The sequence below is a fragment of the Muscardinus avellanarius genome (assembly GCF_963383645.1).
Source record: "Muscardinus avellanarius genome assembly, chromosome: 10".
Classification (NCBI taxonomy): Eukaryota; Metazoa; Chordata; class Mammalia; order Rodentia; family Gliridae; genus Muscardinus; species Muscardinus avellanarius.
Window position 1 is genome coordinate 66,212,489 of NC_137796.1, and position 15,868 is coordinate 66,228,356.

General features: G+C 48.3%; 1 protein-coding gene across 1 annotated transcript in view; it reads left to right on the forward strand.

The window, feature by feature from the left end:
- Positions 1-15,416, forward strand: part of BRSK1 (BR serine/threonine kinase 1) — a gene marked incomplete at its 3' end in the record, with an annotated part of 34,999 nt that extends 19,583 nt beyond the window's left edge. The window contains exons 11-19 of the mRNA XM_080704517.1: positions 1,050-1,147; positions 1,343-1,502; positions 1,731-1,791; positions 2,167-2,536; positions 3,223-3,271; positions 3,354-3,477; positions 4,754-4,952; positions 10,758-10,847; positions 15,259-15,416. Coding sequence (XP_080560643.1) covers positions 1,050-1,147; positions 1,343-1,502; positions 1,731-1,791; positions 2,167-2,536; positions 3,223-3,271; positions 3,354-3,477; positions 4,754-4,952; positions 10,758-10,847; positions 15,259-15,416 — 1,309 coding nt within the window. The remainder of the gene's footprint in view (positions 1-1,049; positions 1,148-1,342; positions 1,503-1,730; positions 1,792-2,166; positions 2,537-3,222; positions 3,272-3,353; positions 3,478-4,753; positions 4,953-10,757; positions 10,848-15,258) is intronic.
- Positions 15,417-15,868: the final 452 nt, after the last annotated feature.

Genomic DNA, 15,868 nt, shown 5'->3' on the forward strand with positions numbered 1-15,868 from the left:
AGAGGTAGAATGCCCCTGGTTTCAATCCTTAGTACCAAAGGAAAATAAAGAGAAAAAAAAAAAAAAGGAGCTTCCATATGTAGTACTTGCAAGTACTTAGTAAGTGCCCAAGTGTTAAATGGTGTCGTTATTGATTAAAATGAAGCTTCAGAGCCTGGCTAGTCCTCATCCCTGTACTTGGGAGGCTGAGACAGGAAGATTGCAAGTTGCGGCCAGCCTCAGCCACTTGGGCCCTCTGCAACTTAGTGAGAACTTGTTTCAAAATAAAGAATAAAAAAATAGGGCTGGAGCTGGGCATGGTGGCACACGACTGTAATCCCAGCATTCTGGAGGCTGAGACTGGAGGACTGTGGTTCACCGACAGCCTCAGCCACTTGGGCCCTCGGCAGCTTAGTGACACCCTGTTTCAAAATAAAGAATAAAAAATAGGGCAGGGAGTGTAGCCCAGAGGTTGAATGCCCCTGGGTTCCATCCCTAGACCTGCAAAAAAAAAGAATAAAAAATAGAGCTGGGAGTATAGCTCAGAGGTCGAATGCCCCAGGGTTGTATCCCCAGTACCAAAAAAAAAACAAAGAACAAAAACAAAAAACAAAGCTTCAGAACCATAAGAAACCAAACATAAGTATTTTTCTAGAAATTGATACCAGAGGCAGAAATTCTGTCTGGGACTGAACTCCAAAGGCCACAGCAAGCCAGGAGTGGTGGAGTGCTCCAGTACTTGGGAGGCTGAGACAGAAGGATCACAGGTTCAGCAGCTTAGCAAGGCCCTCAGCAAGTTAGACCCTGTTAAAATAGAAAGGGCCAGAGGTGTAGCTTGGAGATAGAATGTTCCTAAGTTCAGTCCTCAGTACCGAAAGAAAGAAAGAAAGAAAGAAAGAAAGAAAGAAAGAAAGAAAGAAAGAAAGAAAGAAAGAAAGAAAGAAAGGAAGAAAGAAAGAAAGAAAGAAAGAAAGCCGGCCACAGCAGCAGGAAGCAGATGAGACCTCCTCCTGGCACTAATTTCTGATCTCTGTCCTCTCTAACCCTTCCCTTTCTCCTCCCTATTTTAGGGAAAACCAAGAAAAGATGATATATTACCTGCTTTTGGATCGAAAAGAGCGGTACCCTAGCTGTGAAGATCAGGACTTGCCTCCCCGGAATGATGTTGGTGAGAAGCCCAGACCCCAGTATTCCCAGGGAGCAGCAGGTGCTACAGATCCTGAGCCTGGGTTTAGACAGCTGGACATTTATCAGAACCCTTCTCTGTCCTGAGCCTCAGTTTTTTCTGTCTGTGCAGTTGTATGAATGTTGTGTATGGATGGGCAAATACAGATTCTGATTGAGTTGAAACTCTGGCCCTCAGACCCGCCACGGAAGCGTGTGGATTCCCCCATGCTGAGCCGGCACGGGAAGCGGAGACCAGAGCGCAAGTCCATGGAAGTTCTGAGCATCACAGATGCCGGGGGTGGTGGCTCACCTGTGCCCACCCGACGGGCCTTGGAAATGGCCCAGCACAGCCAGAGGTGGGAGCGTCTATACCCTCCAGGAGGACCCTGGGCCCCTGGTGTGAAAGTAGTATAGAGTCTGGCCCTCATGCCACCTGAGATGGACTGTGTGCTGGGGACAAGTCATCTCCCCTCTCTGGGCCTCGTTCTTCATCTGGAAGACCTAAGTGAGAAGATTTCTGGGCCTTTTGCAGCCCTCCCGGCTTTAATTTTTTTTTTTCTTTTTTTAATTTATCCTGGAAACAGATCCCGAAGTGTCAGTGGAGCCTCCACCGGTCTCTCCTCTAGCCCACTAAGCAGCCCAAGGGTAAGTCCAGGTCTCCAGAGCATTAAGAGGGGTTGGAGATGAGCAGAAGCAACTGTAATTCCCATCAGACTGCAAGGCCAAAGACCCAAAATTTTATGAGAGTTCGTCCTTGCATTTCCTTGCTTAAGAATTGAGCTTTCAGTGCATCTGAGGGGCTCACCTATTTAAGCAGAAGTAACTGGGCGCCTATTAAATGCCAAGTTATGCCCGGGCTTGGGTTATTGTCAGGAATCCCAAGCTCTGGGCAAGGGACTGAGTGGAATACAAGTCCCAGTGTGCGTCGGGGCTGGCCCAAGCAGGTGTGCATGAGCCGCGTTCCTGGAGCCTCCTGGGAGTTGTAGTCTGTCTTCATCGCCCCCTCCCTCTCCTCTGCAGAGTCCAGTCTTTTCCTTCTCGCCAGAACCTGGAACTGGAGATGAGGCCCGAGGAGGGGGCTCCCCGACTTCCAAAACTCAGACGCTGCCTTCTCGGGGCCCCAGGGGTGGGGGCGCCGGGGAGCAGCCCCCGCCCCCCAGTGCCCGCTCCACACCCCTCCCCGGACCTCCAGGCTCCCCGCGATCCTCTGGGGGCACCCCCTTGCACTCACCCCTGCACACGCCCCGAGCCAGCCCTACAGGGACCCCAGGGACGACGCCGCCCCCCAGCCCTGGCGGTGGCGTTGGGGGAGCTGCCTGGAGGAGTCGTCTCAACTCTATCCGAAACAGCTTTCTGGGCTCCCCTCGCTTCCACCGGCGCAAGATGCAGGGTAAGGGTCTCTGGGGGCGCCAACTACTGACTCTTAATGTGGGGAGGGCATTGAGGGCAGAACAGGTAGCCCTCCGGGAGACATCCCCTCTACCACCTAAACTCCAGGTAGAAAGGATGCGGGCTTCCCACATTGAAATAGAAGCTCGAGTTCCCAATAAAAGGTGCAGGTGCTGGGGAAAGAGGAAACCAGCATACACTGTAACCCCATACTTGGGAGGCTGACAGGTGGATCGAAGGTTTGAGGCTAGCCTCAGCAATTTAGCAAGACCCTGTTTCAAAATAAAATAAAAAGAGCTGGGGATGTAGCTCAGATGTAGCACAACCCTGGTTCAACCTCCAGTGCCAGTACCAAAAATAAAATAAATAATACAATAATAAAATATATATATATATATATATATATATATATATATATATATATATATATATATGAGGCCAGCCTCCAGCTCCGGAAGAGGAACCCACCTGGTGAACACGCCCCTTTGTGCTTTGGGCCACCTCCCCATTGGTCCTGACCCCCTGGTCGTAGCCTACCCAGGGAATCCTTCCTGGGAGGATGAGGCAGGTTGGGGATTTAGGCTGAGAGAGGAATTGGCCTCCCCTGGGGTCTGGAACTGTCTGGAAGCAGGTGACTGCTGGTAATGGATGGTGAACAAGTATTGACCGTGTTCTCCGCCCTTACAGTCCCCACCGCTGAGGAGATGTCCAGTTTGACGCCAGAATCCTCCCCAGAGTGAGTCGAACAGGGAAGGGAAGGGCGGGATGTAGGAAAGTCCTCCCTCGGCACCCTCCTCCTACTCTCTCCTCCCATGCAGGCTGGCCAAACGCTCCTGGTTCGGGAACTTCATCTCCTTGGACAAAGAAGAACAAATATTCCTCGTGCTAAAGGACAAACCTCTCAGCAGCATCAAAGCGGACATTGTCCATGCCTTCCTGTCGGTGAGCGGCCTGGGCCCGTGGGCCCTGGCTGCCACAGAGCTTCAGGTCCTAGGGGCTCACCACCCTGGCACTGGCCTGACTTCTTCTGGGACTCATGGGTTTTGTGGTTTTCAAGCCAGAGTTGGGTTTGGTCAGTGTGAAGCAGGGAGACAGGAAGGATTATTGGATTCAGAGACCTGGAGATGGTGACCCATGATCCCCAATGACAACTTCCCACGTAGCAGTGGAGAATGAGTTGCTAGTCTGAGATGGCAAAAGAAGCTACTCTTTCCAGTAGATTTTAGTGCAGCCTGCTGCTGGACCTGTGGGTCTATGGGGCTGATGATATTAAGAATTTCTGAACCAGGTGTGATGGTACACACTTGTAATCCCACTACTTGGGAGGCTGAGGCAGAAGATAGCAGGTTTGAAGCCACTGCAACTTAGCAAAACCCTGTTTCCAAGTAAGAAATAAAAAAAAATTTAAAAATTGAGCTGATAGTATAACTTGGAGGTAGAATGCCTCTGGGTTCAATCTCCAATACCACACACACACACACAAAAAAAAAAAAAAAAAAAAAAAGGAAAAAAGAATTTTTGAAGCTGGGCATGGTGGTACATACCTATAATTCCAGTTCTTGGAAAGCTGAGACAGAAGGCTTTTTTTTTTTTTTTTTTTTTTTGGTGATACTGGGGATAGAACCCTTCTACTTCCGGGCTACACTCCCAGACCTATTTTATATATTTTTTTGGAAACAAGGTCTCTTAAGCCAGCAAGGGGCTTCGAACCTATGCGATCCTCCTGTCTCCGCCTCCCAAGCTTGGGGATTACAAGAGTGTGCCACCACGCCTGGCAGGATCACACTTTTGAGGCCAGCCTTAGCAACCTAGTGAGACTCTCAGCAACCTAGTGAGACCCTGTTTCAAAATAAATAAAAAGGGCTGAGATGTAATCTAGAGGTAGAATGCCCCTGGGTTTGATTCCAATATCCCCTTCCCTTCCCCGCAAAAAAAAAGTTTCTGAGATGTGTGGAGGGAAGAAAACATGAGTTTTATGCGATCCTGAGTCCTGGGGCTGTGGCACAAATATCAGAGTCTTCATAAAGATGGTATTCAGTTATTCAGCCACTCCTCTGACACTTTATTATAAGGCAGAGGAAACCACAAGCCCCAGCAGACAATGGGGCCTCCTATTTCTGTTAGTCCTTCCCCCAGTGGTTGATGGGACTTGTAGTTCCTTGAGCAGAGCTGGCCATCCAATCCTAGACTCACTCCGTATTGTGTCCTTAATTTTCAGATACCCAGCCTGAGTCACAGTGTGCTGTCACAGACCAGCTTTAGGGCTGAGTACAAGGCCAGCGGCGGCCCCTCCGTCTTCCAGAAGCCTGTCCGCTTCCAGGTGGACATCAGCTCCTCTGAGGGCCCAGAACCCTCCCCACGACGGGATGGTAGCAGTGGAGGTGGTATCTACTCCGTCACCTTCACCCTCATTTCCGGTGAGTCTTTCTCTACCAAACTCCTGCCAACCCAGTGTTTGGGATTTTTTGAGATTCCCAACATAGGCAGCAAGCATAGTGGCCCAGAGGGATAGCAAGAGGGAGACAGAGATGGCCCTCAGCAGTTACTGTCTCCATGAGCCCCTTTCATTCATTTATTCATTTATTCATTCAGTGTGTGTGTGTGTGTGTGTGTGTGTGTGTGTGTGTGTGTGTGTTATTGGAGATGGAACCTAGGGGCATTCTACCTCTGAGCTGCAGCCCCAGCCCCATTTTATTCTTTTGAAACAAGGTCTCACTAAGTTGCAGAGGGCCTCACTAAGTAGCTGAGGCTGGCTGCAAACTTGTGATCCTCCTGTCTCAGCCTCCCAAGTACTAGGATGACAAGCATGTGTGGTGCCCTCTTTGAATAAGCCCCTTTCTCACACAGACCTTAGGTCCTTTCCTTCCCCATTTCCCCCATGGGGTATTTACAATGTAAATAATGAACAAATTGTTTTGTGGAAGTTTCCAAGAAGCCTCTGAGGTATCAGTAACCTCCCATTTTACAAAGAGGAAAATTGAGTCCTAGAGAGATTAGTTGGACTTGACCACAGCCACATGGTAAGCTATGGCAGAGCTGGGGCCCGATCTAGACCTCCTGACTTCATAGGACACAGCAGAGCTCTTCCTGCTAGTTTAAGGTGATCTACTGGGATTGCACATACTTGTAATCTCAGTACTTGAGAGGCTGAGACAGGAGGATCACAGGTTCGAGTCTAGCCTCAGCTACTTAGTGAGGTCCTCTGCAACTTAGTGAGACCCTGTTTCAAAATAACGAATAAAAATTAGAGCTGGAGGTGTAGTTAATTAGTAAAATGTCCCTCGGTTCAATCCCTAGTACTGAAAGAACATAAAAAATTCTAGGTCAGAGCCAGGTGTGGTGGCCCACACTTATAATCCCAGTACTTGGGAGGCTAAGACAGAAGTATCACAAGTTCAGAACCAGCTTCAGCAACTTAATGAGACTCTCAGTAACTTAGCGAGACCTAGTTTCCAAATAATGGTAGTGTAGCTTGGAATTAAAAGTGCCCCTGAATTCAATCCCAATAGCACACACACACATACAAAAAGATTCTAGATGACAGGAGCAAAGACAAAGCATGCTGTCCTCCAATATCAACCCCCCCACTCAGAGCAGACATCACCAGTCAATCACACTGTCACCACTTCTTCCTTCCAAGGTCAACTGCATCCTCAGGAACTTTAATTCCAGGCAGCCATGACCAATCAATACCTGGCAGCAGAGATGAAAACCATACAAAAGCTTTGCTTTCCATTCTATTTGGTTCCTGAGTCCTCACAGCAGGATTAGATACTGAAGAATACTGAAGAATATCTGTTTCCTTCCCTTATTATCAATTTTTTTTTTTTTTTTTTTTTGTACTAGGGGTTAAATTGCCAGGGCCATTCTATACCCAGCCTTTTTTTTTTTTTTTTTTTTTTTTCGGGACTGGGGATGGAACCCAGGGGCATTCATTCTACCTCCGAGCTACACCCCTCAGCTCTATTTTTTTTTCCTTTTTTTTTTTTTTTTTTTTTTTTTGTGGTACTGGGGGTGGGACCCAGGGGCTTTCTGCCTCCAGGCTATACTCCCAGACCTATTTTATACTTTATTTGTAAACAGGGTCTCACTAAGTTGCTGAGAGCCTCACTAAGTAGCTGAGGCTGGCTTTGAACCTGTGCGATCCTCCTCTCTCAGCCTCCCAAGCTCGGGGATTACAAGCGTGCGCCACCACGCCCAGCTTTTATTCCTTATTTTGAAACAGGGTCTCACTAAGTTGCCAAGGGCTTCACTAAGTAGCTGAGGCTGGCTGTAAACCCGATCCTCCAGTCTCAGCCTCCCAAATGCTGGGATTACAAGAATGCACCACCACGCCCACCCGGCTATTTTTTTTTTTTAATATGTGTGGTACTGGGGGGTGGAACCCAGGGGCTTTTCTACCTCCAGGCTATACTCCCAGACCTATTTTTTTTTATATTTTATTTAGAAATGGGTCTCACTAAGTTGCTGAGAGCCTCACTAAGTAGCTAAAGCTGGCTTCGAGCCTGTGCTTTCTCCTGTCTCAGCCTCCCAAGCGCGGGGATTAAAAGCGTGCGCCACCATGTCTGGCTATTTTTTGTTTTTTTGAAACATGGTCTCACTAGGTGGCTGAGAGTCTTCCTAAACTGCTGAGGCTTTCCTCAAACCTGAGCTCCTCCTGTCTCAGCCTCCCCAAAACTTGAGATTATAAGTGTGCAGTGTGCGCCACCATTATTCCTGGCTCACTCTTATCCCTTTTTATACTGTGTGTGTGTGTGTGTGTGTGTGTGTGTGTGTGTGAGTGAGACAGACAGACAGACAGACAGACAGACAGACACTGGGGATTGAACCCAGGGGCATGCTACTTCTGAATACACCCCAGCCATTTTTGTGCCTGTGTGTGGTACTGGGGATAGAACCTGGGAGCATTTTACCTACAAGCTATACCCCCGGCCCTATTTTTATTTATTTATTTTTTAACCAGGGATTGAAACCAGGGCATTTTACTTCTAAGCTATCCCCAGCACTTTTTTTTTTTTTTTTTTTTTTTTTGGTGGCACTGGGGATGGAACCCAGGGACATTCTACCTCTGAGCGACACCTCCAGCCCTGTTTTTTTTTTTTTGGGGGGGGGGGTCGAAGTATGGAACCCAGGGGCATTCGGCCTCCGAGCTATACCCCCTGCCCTATTTTTTTTTTATTCTTTATTTGAAACAGGGTCTCACTGAGTTGCAAAGGGCCTCATTAAGTAGCTGAGGCTGTTCACGAACCATGATCCTCCTATCTCAGCCTCCCAAATGCTGGGATTACAAGCATGCACCACCAAGCCTGGCTCTCAGCACTATTTTTTATTGTTTATTTTGAAACAGGGTCTCACTGAGTTGCAGAGGGCCTGAGGCTGGCCATGAACCCAGATCCTTCTGTAATCAGCCTCCTAAGTACTGGAATCACAAGTGTGCACCACCACGCTCAGTTCATTCTTTATTTTGAAACAGGTCTTGTTCAGTTGCTGAGGACCTCGCGGAGTTATTGAGGCTAGACTCAAATCTTCAGTTCTCCTGTTTTAGCGTCCCAAAATCTGGGATTGTAGGTGTGTGCCACCACACCCAATACTTGTCACAGATTTTTATAGCACAGCCAGAAGATGAGCTGGTTCTAGCAGTTTCTAGATCAGGCTGTAGTATAACACTGGGGTTTTGTAAAACCAAAAACAATTAGAGTGCTGGGTACAGTGCACACCTGTAATCCCAGCCCTAACTAGGCTGAGACAGGAAAAAGGTCCAATTTAGCAAGACCCTGTTTCAAAACTAAAAAAAGAATTAGAGCTCTTTTAATTATTTTTTTCCCCTTTAAGACTAATATGGAACCAGGTGTGGTGGTGCACACTTGTAATCCCAGTACTTGGGAGGCTGAGACAGGAAAATAGAAGGTTTGCAGCCAGCCTCAGCTACTTAGTGAGGTCCTCTGCAACTTAGTGAGACCCTGTTTCAAAATAAAGAATAAAAATAGGGCGGGGGCCAGGCATGGTGGCGCATGCTTGTGATCCCAGCATTTGGGAGGCTGATAGTGGAGGATCACGGTTTGTGGACAGCCTCAGCTACTTAGTGAGGCCCTCCGAAACTCAGTGAGACCCTGTTTCAAAATAAAGAATAAAAATTGGGCAGGGGGTGTAGCTTGGAGGTCAAATCAAATGCCTCTGCGTTCCATCCCCAGACCCTCAAAAAAAAAAAAAAAAAAAAAATAGGGCTGGGGCCAGGCGTGGTCACGCACGCTTGTAATCCCAGCACTTGGGAGGCTGAGATAGGAGGTTCATGGTTCACGGACAGCCTCAGCTACTACTTAGTGAGGCTCTCTCCAACTCAGTGAGACCCTGTTTCAAAATAAAGAGAATAAAACATAGGACTGAGGGTGTAGCTCGGAGGTAGAATTCCCTTGGTTTCCATCCCCAGTACCGAAAAAAAAAAAAAGTAGGGCTGGGATGTAGCTTGGAGGGAGAATGGCCATGGCTTCCATCCCTAATACCCAACCCCCCATAAAAGACTAATATCTGAGCTGGGTATGGTGGTGCACACCTGTAATCCTAGGGTTTGGGAAGCTGAGACAGAAGGATCAAAGGTTCATGACCAGCCTCAGCAATTTAGAGAGCCCTCAGCAACTTAGTGAGACCCTGTTTCAAAATAAAAAATAAAATAGGGCTGGGAGTGTTGCTCAGAAGTTGAGCACCCCTGGGTTTAATCCCCAGTACCCCCCCCACAAACACACTTCTAATAATAAATAGACCTGTCTCCATATTAAGTATTTTTTCTCCCACTTATATTTCTTACATTCTTGGCTTTTTGTAGCATTAACCAGCAAAAAATAAGCAACAGAACCAACATCTGTTGTTAAGTTGAAGCAGTCTGAGTTTGAAAGCGTTTTTTTTTTTTTGGTGGTGGTCTGAGGATGGAACCCAGGGGCATTTGGCCTCCGAACTACACCCCCTGCCCTATTTTTTATCCTTTATTTTGAAACCGGGTCTCACTGAGTTGCAGAGGGCCTAAGTAGCTGAGGCTGTCCGCGAACCGCGATCCTCCGGTCTCAGCCTCCCGAATGCTGGGATTACAAGCGTGTGCCACCACGCCCGGCTTGAAAGTGTTTCTTAAATAGCAAAGTGGAAGCCGGGTGGGGCAGTGCCAGAGCTAGCCGGCAAAAGTACGGGTTCTGAAGAGGGGCGTGAGGATGAAGAATTTTTAATTTTAACGTGGGGGAGCCGCCAGCCTTCTATGTCTACTGGCCAACCCCTGTCCTTGGGTCAATATTTCCTACGGGTCGATGACTATGCCTGGGTCAGTATTCTCTATTGCGCTGACGCTCCTGGCCGGCACCTACTTCTGGGTCAATCTCATCTTTATTGCGCCCACACCAGGTTTGTTTTTCCAGAGGTATTTATACAGTCATAGGTCAATCAATATCCTCATGCTACCACCACCAGAATACAATAAAGACCAATACAAAACACATACATTACAGATAGGTTAATCAGTACCCTCGTGTCATCACCTTCTGATCCTCTCCCCAAACCTTGTTGACTCTGGGTGAAGGACAGTCAGCTGAGTCAGAGACACTTATCTAAGGGAAAGCCTTAATGGCTCCCCACATGGCAGCACACACCTGTAATCCCAGTACTTGGGAGGCTAAAACAGGAGGATTGCAGGTTCAAGCACAGCCTCAGCAAGTAGTGAGACTCTCATTAAAGAATAGGGCTGGGTTGTAGCTCAGAGGTAGAATGCCCAGGGTACAATACAAGTACCAAAAAAAAAAAAAAAAAGCCAGTCTCAGCAACTTTGTGAGACTCTATTTCAAAATTTAAAAAGGCCAGATGTTGTGGCGCACACCTGTAATCCCTGTACTTGGGAGGCTGAGACAGAAGGATCACAAGTTTGAGGACAGCCTCAGCAAGTAGTGAGACAGACTTTCATCAGCTTAGTGAGACCGTTTTCAAATAAATAAAATTGGGCTAGGAGAAATAAAATCAGGTTGGTGGTATAGCTGGAAAGTAGAATGCCCCTGGGTTTGATCCCCAGTACCAAAAAAAAAAAATCAAGGCGGGTACTCCTTGCAAACCATGGTGTGACACCGGTCTCAGGAGAGCAGAGGAAATCTGGGCTCCCAGGAGGAGAGTCTTGGTTGGTGGAGGAGCCGGGGTTTGCAGGCCTTCCCTGCCTCCATCCTCGAGCCAGTGTGTCCTTCTGCTTGCCCCTCCAGGTCCCAGCCGTCGTTTCAAACGAGTGGTGGAAACCATCCAGGCACAGCTACTAAGCACTCACGACCAGCCCTCCGTGCAGGCCCTGGCAGGTGCGTGGCAGGGGCTATGGGTGGCGGGCAGACGTCTAGGGTGGCTAGGTGCCCTCTGCGTGGGGAAGCCAGGCCCACCTGGGGATCTCCTTGTCCCTCACCCTGCTGAAGCCTTACCTGCAGGGCTGTGAGCAAGATCACCAAGAGGCAGGGCCTGAAGGGGGCCCCTGGCAATCTGGAGAATGGCCTCCAGAGGGGTCTGTGTGAGCAAGGTGGGCTCTGCGTTGAGGGAAGTGGACCATCTGGCCAACAGAGGTCCTGGACCTCTGCTCTGGAGAATAATGACCAGCCACCCTGGTTAGCCTGGGACTAAGGGGGAGGTTTCTGGAATATACATCTTTTAGTCTAAAACTGGGACAAATTGGTTGTCCTCTTTGAGGGGCTCAGATGGCACTGCCATTCAAGGCCTGCTGGTTCCCTAGCAACCGGCAGCAGAGCAGAGGCCAAGCTTCAGCAAGATTTGTTGCCAAAGTGTCTTACTCCGTTCGAGCTGTGATAAGAAAATGCCGTAAACTGGGTGACATTGAAACAACAGAAATTTATTCTTCCCAGTCTAGCTGGAAGTCTGAGACAGAGGCACCGGCAGATTCAGTGTCCGGCTAGGCTGTCTCCTGGTCCACAGGTGGCACCTTTGTGCTGCGTCTTCACTGGTAGAAAGGGCGAGGGAGCTCTCTCAAGGCCCTCTCTCCTTTTTATTTATTTATTTATTTATTTATTTATTTATTTATTTATTTATTTTTTCCCTGTAGTACAGGGAATTGAACCCAGGGCATTCTACCACTGAGCCACACACCAAGTCCTACTTTGTTATTATTTTATTTAGAAACAGGATCTCACTAAGTTGGGGAGGGCCTCACTAAGTTGCTGAGACTGGCTGCAAACCTGTGATCCTCCTGTCTCAGCCTCCCAAGTACTGGGATTATTTTATTTATTTATTTATTTTGTGTGTGGGGGTGGTACTGGTGATGGAGCCCAGGGCGTTCTACCTTTAAGATACACCCCTAGCCCTGTTTTTTTTTTTGTTATTTATTTATTTATTTATTTATTTATTTATTTATTTTGGCAGGACTGGGGATGAAACTGAGGATCATTCTACCTCCAAGCTACACCCCAGTCCTATTTTTTTTTTTTTTTTTTGTGGTACCAGGGATAGAACCCAGGGTCACTGTACCTCCAAGCTACACCCCAAGCCCTATTTTTGAGTCTTTTTTATTTTTATTTATTTATTTTTGTGGTATTGGGGATGGAACCCAGGGGCTTTTCTACATCCGGGCTATACTCCCAGACCTATTTTATACTTTACTAAGCTGCTGAGAGCCTCACTAAGTAACTGAGGCTGGCTTCAAACCTGCATGATCCTCCTGTCTCCGCCTCCCAAGCGTGGGGATTACCATCTTGTGCCACCACACCCAGCTTTATTCTTTATTTTGAAACCGGGTCTCACTGAGTTGCAGAGGCATTCTACCTTCAAGATACCCCTAGCCCTATTTTTTTTAGTCTTTATTTTGAAACAGGGTTTCACTGAGTTACAAAGGACCTCATTAAGGAGCTGAGGCTATCCGCAAACCACTATCCTCCGGTCACCGCCTCCTGAATGCTGGAATTACAAGCGTACTCCACCAGTCCCGGCCTCAATTTTTTTTTTTTTTTTTTTTTTTTGGTGGCACTAGGTGTAGAACCCAGAGGCTTTCTACCTCCGGGCTATACTCCCAGACCTTTTTTAAAATATTTTATTTGGAAACAGGGTCTCACTAAGTTGCTGAAAGCCTCACTAAGTAGCTGAGGCTGGCTTCGAACCCATGTGATCCTCCTGTCTCAGCCTCCCAAGCGCGGGGATTACAAGCATGTGCCACCACACCTGCAGTTCTTTTAATTTTGAAACAGGGCCTTACTAAATCCTCCTGTCTCAGCTTCCCAAGTACTGAGATTACAACCATGCGATACCACACCTATCTCCAGTTTTCATTTTGAAACAGGGTCTCATGAAGTTTCTGAGGATTTCCCTAAATTGCTGAGGCTAGTCTCAAACCTACGATCCTCCTATCTCAGCCTCAGGAGTATTGGAATGTAGGCTATCCTGCCCTTGGAAAAGTTGTTTTTTTGTTTTGTTTTGTTTCTTTCTTTTTTTTTTTTTTTTTTTTTTTTTTTTTTGTGGTACTGAGGGTGGAACCCAGAGGCTTTCTACCTCCGGGCTATACGCCCAGACCCATTTTTATATTTTATTTAGAAATAGGGTCTCACTAAGTTGCTGAGAGCCTCACTAAGTAGCTGAGGCTGGCTTCGAACCTGTGTGATCCTCCTGTCTCAGCCTCCCAAGTGCGGGGATTACAAGCGTGCGCCACCATGCCCGGCTTGTTTTGTTTTTTTAAGGACTCATGTGACTAAATTAGACCTACCCAGATAATCTGAGATAATTTCCCCACCTAAGGTCCTTAACTTTAGTCATAGCACCTGGCATGAGGATGTGGACATCTTTGGAGTTGTTATCATTCAGCCTCCAGCCCTCCAGGGGACACCTGGCAGCGTCTGGAGACAATTTTTACTTGTCTCAACTGGGAGGGCAGAGAACACTCCTGGCATCTTACAGGCAGAGTTCAGGGATGCTGAGAAATTTACTGTAAGTCACAGGACACCCCTCACAACAAAGGGTTATACTGACTCCAAATGTCAATAGTGTCCAGGTGAGAAGCCCTGTTTTCCCTTATGGTTGCTAGGGGCAATCAGAAAGCAAATTAGGAGCTGGGCATGATGGCGCACATTTGTAATCCCAGCATTTGGGAGGCTGAGACCGGAGAATCACAGTTCGCGGACAGCCTCACCTACTTAGTGAGGCCCTCCGCAACTCAGTGAGACCCTGTTTCAAAAATAAAGAATAAAAAATTGGGCAGGGGGTATAGCTCGGAGGTTGATGCCTCTGGGTTCCATCCCATAAAAAAGGGCTGGGCATGGTGGTGTACGCTTGTAATCCCAGCATTTGGGAGGCTGAGACAGGAGGATTGAACAGGTTCAAAGCCAGACTCAGCTATTTAGTGAAGCCCTCTGCAACTCAGTGAGAGAGACCTTGTTTCAAAATAAAAATTAGGGCTGGGGGTGTAGCTCAGAGGTAGAATGCCCCTGGGTTCCATCCTTAGTATCACACACACACAAAAAAAGTCAAAACACAAAATAAAGAATAAAAAAAATAGGGCTGAGGATGTCACTCAGAGGTAGAATGCCCCTAGGTTCCATCCCCAGTACCGCAAAAAATAAAAATAAATAAATAAAACAAAAATTAAAAAGGGCTGGGCGTGGTGGCACACACTTGAAATCCTAGTACTTGGGAGGGTGAGACAGGAAGAGCACAGGTCCGTGGACAGTCTCAGCTATTTAGTGAGGCCCTCTGCAACTTAGTGAGACCCTGTTTTAAAACAAAGAATAAAATAGGACTGGAGGTGTACTTCGGAGGTAAAATGCCTCTGGGTTCAATCCCTAGTACCACCAAAAAAAAAAAAAAAAAGAAAAAGAAAAAGAAAAAGAAAGAAAGAAAAAGGGCTGGGGGTGTAGCTTAGTGGTAGAGCATCCCTGAGTTTAACCTAAGTGCCACCAAAAATAAAGTATGGGTACCTTGAAGCAGAGCCATACCGGTTGTTACAGCACTGAGCCAGCCAACAGCCTTCCTCCCACCAGCACTGAGCATCTCTTAGAGGGGCCTGGTCTACATCAGGGGATTCAGGCAATGCTTTCCCCTCCCCTTGGAAATCACTGGACAACCATTTGGCACCCAAGGGTCTCCACCAAAGTCCCTGAGAGCAAGTAGCCTCAGTCTGGGGAAGTCAAGCCCCATGGGAGGACAGAGGTCAGGCAGGCCCAACGGGGGCCCTGAGACCCCAAACAACACACAGTTGGCTCCTCTGGGCCCCATTTCCATGGAATCAGTGAAAAGTAGGGGTGACATCTGACTGTGTGCCATCTCTGCCCCCCCACAAGCTGTCCCTGAGAACTTCCTGAAGTCAGGCCAGCCCAGGTCTCAATAACTTGGCCAGTTTCTAAAGCTACATGGGCTACAGAGGTCTAGGGTGCCTCCCCACCTAGGGAAGCCAGGCCTGTTGGTAGGGCACGTGGCCCCTGGCAGAAACCTATTTAGCCTCTCCTGCCGGACGTGGTGGTACGTGCCTGTAATCCTAGTACTTGGGAGGCTGAGACAAGTCTGAGGCCAATCTCAGCTATTTACTGAGAACCTGCTTCAAAAAGAAAACAAATTTTAAGGGGCTGTGGGTGTAGCTCAGAGGTAGAATGTTCCTGGACTCAAGCCCTGCTACCTAAAAAAATAGATTTGGCCAAAGTTTGGGGCTCACTGAAACCAACTGATAGGAATTCCAGCCTTGCACTTGGCAGGCTAAAAGCCCACACGAAACCTTTTTCTCCCTCACAGATGAGAAGAATGGGGCTCAGCCCCGGCCTGCTGGTACCCCACCCCGAAGCCTGCAGCCCCCACCTGGCCGCCCAGACCCTGAGCTGAGCAGCTCTCCCCGCCGATGCCCCCCCAAGGACAAGAAGCTCTTGGCCACCAATGGGGCCCCTTTGCCCTGACCCCAGGGGGCCGGGGAAGGAGGGGAGTCCCCTCCACCCCCCTTCCCTGCCCCCCCAACTGTGAATCTGTAAATAAGGCCCAAGGAGTATGTTGGGAGGGGAGGGATACAAAAACCGGCCTTACCCTGCAGGGATAGGGACCTAGGGGCCGTGCCCAATGGGGGGAGGTTCTAGGGAGAAAAGGGGGCGGGGAGCTGTTTCTATTTTATTTATTGATTAATTTATTATTTTATTTATTGATCAAACTCTCTGCGGGTCGGGTGGGGGAGGGATGGGAGCTGGTTGGGGTGGCTTAGCAGATCCGGACAGGGCCCTCTGTCCCCCTGTGTCGTCCCCAACTCCCCATTCCCGGGCACCCTCCTCCCCGCTGGCCCTTCAACCTCCCCACCACCTTCTGTACGGATTTGCTCTCCCCGGAAGGAATTCTGGTTTCACGTGATCCTGCCTGCGTC